The following is a 6739-nucleotide window of genomic DNA, read 5'->3' as shown; positions in this document are numbered from 1 at the left end:
CTCATTAAGCGGTACCCGGTGGCGCCAAGTACAGTGTCTCCTCACAAGTTTCAAGATTTGTTGAGCATCAGTCGGGAGGTTCAGGATGGATTTATCCGAAGGTTTTTGCACTTTCCACTTCTTGTACCAGCGCTATGGCAATCCACACGGTTTTGAGGCACCAGATACTGGCCTCGACCCATTCGGGAAACAAAGATAAAGTGGGAGGCACGGCGGGGTTTGGCTTTTATCGTGGCATTCTTGGGTGTCATAATCTGCCCAAAGAAAAGACGGAAACATAGAATTGGGTCTTGTAGGAATGGCCGAAGTCATGAATTAAAAAAGCTAATGGCACCCTTGTTCCAATGATCTTAGCGGAGATTTACCGAGCTTTAACCATTTGTCGAGAAGGGGGAAAATTTTTTTAGGACTGTAACCTGCTTCAACAACTTTGGATACAAGAACATCTTTGTCACCGCTTGGGGTACATGAACTACGGCATAACTGGTCTGAATTGCATTGAAGAGTATGAAAACCGAGTGGTGGGTTGTGAATTTCCAGAAGGTACAGAGGCCTGGTTTGCGCATCTGAGTTCCTTAACTTCGAACAAAATCGAGTGGACTTTCGGTTGGCTCCCTGTCACTGAAGTCATTTACATGTCAGCCGAGGTGTGTTATCTTCTCTTAATGGGCCTCCGGAGCATTCAGCCATATGCGCCACACAAAGTGCTGCGGCAACTAGGCAGGTGCCAAACTATTCCACATGATGAATATCTGAGCCAACAAGTTATTGAATTGGGTCCAAAAGCTGTATTCCCAGAAGGAAAAGTTCGTCAGATTTGGAATGAGTGTACATTTTTAGAGCCAAAGACTCGGGTGCGGGATCTATCTAAAGGCGAAATAGAGCCTAATTACATGAATTCGTTTGGGAAAAGATTTCAAATCCATCAGGAGCCCGAACGGCCTGCTAAAAGACCCCACGTCCAGCAATTCATAGACGATTCGCGGGGGCAATGGGATTAGTTGGAGAAAAAGGCAAGCTACAAGGCCAAGATAAGCAAATTGGAGGGACAAATTAGGGATCTCAAATTTGACAATAGTATACAAGTTGCTGCCAATGAAGGGGAAAAGAAGAAGTTGGCTCAAGAAAACAAAACTCTTCGCGCCCAGACCCAAAAATTGAAAATAGTTGCTGAGAACCGGGAAAGGAGCCGAACAGATGAAAGGTTGATAAGCGGTCTTAAAAGGAAAGTATCTGAGTATCAGGATGACTTAGAAAAATCCGAGGTTAATCTAGCAAGAGCCCGAGCACAGCTGAAAAAGAATGCAGAAGGACGGGCGGAGTTTATACGGTAGTTGAAAGGGAAATACGAGGGAATAGTCACAAATTTGAAGAAAAGGCTAACTACCCTCGAAAATGAGATGGCCAAGCAAGCTAAGAACTTTAAAGCAGAAAGGGAACATTGCTATGCATTAATATCCCAGCTAGAGGAAGATATGCAATAGTTGCAGGGTCAAAACCATCATGATACCCAATTGCTAGAAGCTAGGTCTCAGCAAATCATGCGTTTGCTCCAAGAAAAGGGTATCATCAGGGAGAGGGTTAGAGCAATTGCTGATTACATCGTCATGAAATGCCAAAAATGTGAAGACATGACTCGAACCACCTTCTTTGTTGCGGTAATGACCTTTGTTCGTCAAATAATGAGTGACCTGAAGCGTCTTCAAGGGGATCTTGCACATAGGCCCGTGGCAAGACCGACTAATGTCCCACGGGCCCCTAGAGTAGAAGCACTTATGTACTCTTGATTTTTATTTTTATTTCTGAGTCTGTATTTCAGTTTCTAGTTTTTAAAGTATGTTTCGAGTCTGTTTGTAGTTTTTAAGTTCCTAGAAAGAGTATGATGGAGTCTTTTGTAATAGAGAACAGTAGAGTTTTTATTAATGAAAAATTGGAAAATCCCGAAAATTGTTTTCTTATTTTTCGCATTTATTCCTTGAACTACGTGATGATCTGATTCACGAGGCGTCGTGATACGTAGGCAATCCTCATCGGATCCGGTCATGATTTTGAAAATAACTCAAATAAAAAAAGACTGTGGAAAGGAAAGAGCCAAAAGAAAAGAAAGAGAAAACCAAAAGAAAAACCAAAAAGAGAGAAAATGAGGGTGCAAAAAGAGCAAGAGAGAAAATTGGGGAGATAAACAAAAGCCGGGATGAAACACGCAACCGTTGCAAAACATATAGAAAACACACTTAACTGTATAGGTGCATCACACCCCCAACGTGCGTATACCTATGTGTTAATTGTCTCACACTAACCAGTTTGTTGTGTTTGCTGTTGAGTATAGGTTCTATATTAAGGTGGTTGGTTTTGTGGTAATCTGGTTTCACATCCATACTTCACAAGATCAAAAGGAAGTGTTGAAATGTCGTCGGAAAGTCATCTACCAACAGTTCCTATCCTGGAGGATAGCCTGATCTCGGCCATCCCAACTTCAGAGTCAGCGGCTGCTGAGGAAAATAGAATTCTACGTCTCTGCATGATGGAAATGTGGGACGCCTAGTCCAATGGTAGAGAACCACCAAGTGCGATACCTGGATTCCCTGAGCTACTTCCCAAGGCAAGTGGAACTTCCAACGTCCCCATAAGTTACCCGAATACCCCACTTGGATATCCTACCATCTCAGCTCACTTTGCTGGAACACCTTCTGAGGTTCGCCCCCAGGTGTTAATTTTAGGTGCGGCCTCGAACATATTCACTGCGCTACCCTCTTCGGCTACGGCGCAACCCACTTTACCCAGGCCGAGTTTTGATCCACCATCTTTCACCTTCCAAGGACCATCGTTTCCACTGGAACCTACCCAGTTCACTACTAAATCTTACCCTCAGCAACCCCGGTACGAGTTTACCGCGGGACAGGAGAAAACTACAAAGAACCCCAAGCAGGAAGAAATCACTCGGAAGATGAGGAGCATGGAACGGAGCCATAAGAATATACAAGGCTTAAGTGGTCAAAAGAGCATATCCTATGCCGATTTATGTATGTTCCCACATGTCCACCTACCCCTGGGTTTTAAAACTCCCAAGTTCGAGAAGTACAACGGACATGGGGACCCCATAGCTCACCTCGAGAGGTACTGCAATCAACTGAGAGGAGCAGGTGGAAAAGGGGAGCTTTTCACGGCTTATTTTGGAGAGAGTCTAGTGGGCATTGCATCCGAGTGGTACATGGATCAGGATATATCCCGTTAGCACATTTGGGATGATCTAGCTAGGGATTTCGTCAGGCAGTTTCAGTATAACATAGACATAGCTCCCGACAGGAATTCTCTATCAAACCTCAAGAAGAAGTCCTCGGAAAGTTTCCGAGAATATGCTGTCAAATGGCGCGAACAAGCGGCCAGCGTCAAGACTCCAATGGATGAAATAGAAATGGTGAGTGTTTTTCTTTAAGCCCAAGAGGCTGACTACTTTCAGAATATGATGTCTGCAATGAGGAAGCTGTTTGCTGAGGCCATCAAGATTGGTGAAATAGTCGAGAATGGTCTAAAAACAGGGCGCATATTGAGTCAAACTGCTATAAGGGCTACTTCCCAAGCAATTCAAGGCGGGTCCAGAGGTGTAGCGAACAGAAAGAAAAAGGAAGAAGTGGCAATGGCAACTTCAAGTGTAAGAAAACCCCGTCCAACCAGAAATTACTTCCCTCTAAGCACCCCACAACATTATAATCCTTATCAGGATGTGGCCTACGCCATGGCTCCTCAGCCGTACGCAGTAATGAACTCCCAGCCATAAGCTAGGCCACAACAACAGTTCAACCAAAACCGAGCTCCATTCCCTAGAAACAACCCTCCTCCCCAAGCTCAGTATAACCCCCGACCTCCACAGAATAACTTCCCCTACAATGCCCGTGCTCGGGAGCCACCCAGGAGAACAAACTTCACACCTATTGGTGAGTCATACTCTAGTCTTTTCCCTAAACATGTCCAGATGGGTTTGTTGCAACCAGTACCCCAAACCAGGCAGAACCCAGAGTCGCCCTCCTACAGAGCTGGTACTCGATGTGCTTACCATTCGGGAGCGGAAGGGCATGATACAAAAGACTGTTGGACTCTGAAAAGGGCTGTTGAAAATCTCATAGAGCAAAAGCGAATAGTGTTAAAAGATGAAGTCATTCATAATATGACCAACAACCCAGTACCGGCTCACAACAACGGGCCGGTTATTGGAATGAACTGCGAAGATAAGGAGTTTGATCCTGCTTTGAGAGCCATAATTGCAATCGTTGATGTCGAGAAGAAGCCAAGAGCTACTGGAAAACAAGACAAGGGGGGAGGAGAAGAGTAAACCCACCCCTCAAACTACAGAAAAGGAAGTGGAAACCAAAACTGGGGCAGTACCCCCAATAGATGCCATTCTTTATGTTTCCCGGGGTCACACGAAAGAACAAATGACATTGAGCCCTCCAAAAAGTTTTGAGCTGAACAGGGGACCTAAAATGTACGTGCCCAAAGGAACCTATGTGGCACGGGGGCAAGTAATTTCACCAAGGATGAATGAGCCAGTGGTTATTAGTAGCGCACCGCAGAGGCCCATGACAGACCCCACTGCCGTCCCATGGAATTACAACAGAGCGGTAGTGACATACAAGGGAAAAGAGGTCCTAGGGGAAGCAAATGAAACTAACCCAGCTGGGAAATACCCTACTTTGGAGGATTTGAACAAAGCCAAGAAAAAGCATTTCCCACTCAAGAAGCCCGTTAGTGCTGAAGAGGCCGAAGAATTCTTTCGTAAAATGAAAACTGCCGACTATGACGTAATAAACCAACTCCGGAAGTCTCCTTCACAAGTCTCACTCCTGTCTCTGCTAGTGAGCTCAACCGAGCATCAGAAAGTGTTGATAAAAACCCTCAATGAAGCTTATGTTCCGATTGAAACCACTTTTGAACAACTGGAAAGGATGGCAGAAAGATTCTTCGCAATCAACCAGATCTCATTTAGCAAGAATGATCTACCCCCGGAAGGGGCTGCCCACAACAAAGCCCTTTACTTGACAGTTAAATGCGAGGGGTACTATGTGAAAAGAGTCATGCTGGATGGCGGATCCGGAGTTGATATCTGCCCTCTCTCGACTTTGCAAAGAATGGAGATTGGGACTGAGAGAATCGAGCCTAACAATGTCTGTGTGCGTGCCTTTGATGGCATTAAGAGAGAAACCATAGGCGAGATCGATTAGATTTTGACTATTGGTCCTGTAGATTTCGAGGTGACGTTTCAGGTCCTAGACATGGACACTTCTTATAATTTCCTCTTGGGAAGGCCTTGGATTCACGCGGCGGGAGTCGTACCTTTCACTCTCCACCAGATGGTGAAATTTGAATATGAAGATCAGGAGATCGTGGTCCATGGAGAGGACGAGCAATCAATTTATCGGGACCCATCAGTCCCATGTCTTGAAGCAAGGGAAGGTAGCGAACATATAGTCTATCAGGCTTTCAAGGTTGTGGTCGCCGACCAATGTGAAGAAGGAAGCCCATGTACTCAACCCTTTCTCGCAAATGCGTCAATTATGGTTGCCAAGGAAATGATCAGGCATGGATATAAACCCGGGAAGGGGCTCGGGACATCATTGCAAGGTATCACAGAACCTGTTACTCTGGCCGCTAGCGAGAAGTTCTTTGGTGTGGGTTTTCAGGCCACACCGGCTGATTAAACATGGGAAACTAAACGGAAGAACAATGGTTGGGTCTTGCCTCAGCCAATCCCGCATCTGTTTGAAACATTCGTCAAGCCCAAGTACACAGAAGAGGAAGATGAGGCCTTCACGGCCGAGGAGATTGAAGAAATATGTGGAGCTATGAGGCAGATGTTGTATGAAACCCACATGGTTCAGCCGGGAGAAGGCTCAAGCACCGCTGAGGTGCTGTATATAGGGCCCAATGCCAAGTTGCAAAACTGGAAGGCTACTCCGTTCCCAGTCAGGCGGGAATCCCGGTAGTCCAGTCTTGCCACCTTTTCTATATCACAAGTTATTGCAGGGTGTAACTCGGATGTTTCCTTTAGTTTACTGTCTTTAAATTCCAATGTAAACCCTTCTATCTTCAAAATTTGAAAAGAAAACAAAAAAATCATCACAAAGAAAATCAAAAAAATGAAATTAATATTTCATTGTCTAGGAATGTCTCTTTTCTTAATCTTGTCATTTTTCTTATTCTCTTTTTAGTTCTGTTAAATGTAGATTTCAATAACATGACATGCTTGCGGACTTCATGCCCAGATCCCAAAACACTGTCAGACTTCGAAATAATGAATCAAGACTCAGAATGCAAAGAAGATAAGTTTGAGGAAATAAAACAAAGAATTGGAATAGCTAAAGGAAAATTGGTTCCAGATTGGAAAGGTCCATACATTGCAACAAGAGTACTGTCAACAGAGCGCGTTGTACATGGGACACATCGAAGGAAATGTCCCAGAAACAACTGACAATGCAAATGCAGTTGAAAGGTACTATGTTGGATCCTCTATATAGCATTATTGTTCTCCGATTGGGATGAAGAAGGCTTTCTTTCTCGCTACCCAAACACTATCAACCCTTGCCAACCCTTTGAGCCGGTTACCTTTCTTTGATTATCCTCTTTGGAACCTGACAGTGTTAGTGAAAAAAAAAAGAAAAAAAAGATTGATTTGAAAAAATGAAATGAAAAAAAAAGAGGAAGAAAAGACAAAGAAAATGAAAAAAAAACAAAAAAAAAGAAG

At 44.3% G+C, this 6739-nt stretch overlaps 1 protein-coding gene across 1 annotated transcript; it reads left to right on the top strand.

Moving 5' to 3' along the window:
• Nucleotides 1-1541: 1541 nt before the first annotated feature.
• LOC109243399 lies at nt 1542-4330 on the top strand. The gene is made up of 5 exons (XM_019410323.1): nt 1542-1777; nt 2557-3207; nt 3307-3418; nt 3461-3750; nt 3826-4330. The coding sequence occupies exons 1-5, from the start codon at nt 1542-1544 to the stop codon at nt 4328-4330; spliced, it is 1794 nt and encodes a 597-aa protein (XP_019265868.1).
• Nucleotides 4331-6739: the final 2409 nt, after the last annotated feature.

This window comes from Nicotiana attenuata, unplaced genomic scaffold (assembly GCF_001879085.1).
Source record: "Nicotiana attenuata strain UT unplaced genomic scaffold, NIATTr2, whole genome shotgun sequence".
Classification (NCBI taxonomy): domain Eukaryota; kingdom Viridiplantae; phylum Streptophyta; class Magnoliopsida; order Solanales; family Solanaceae; genus Nicotiana; species Nicotiana attenuata.
This window is presented reverse-complemented; position numbering and strand designations above follow the sequence as displayed.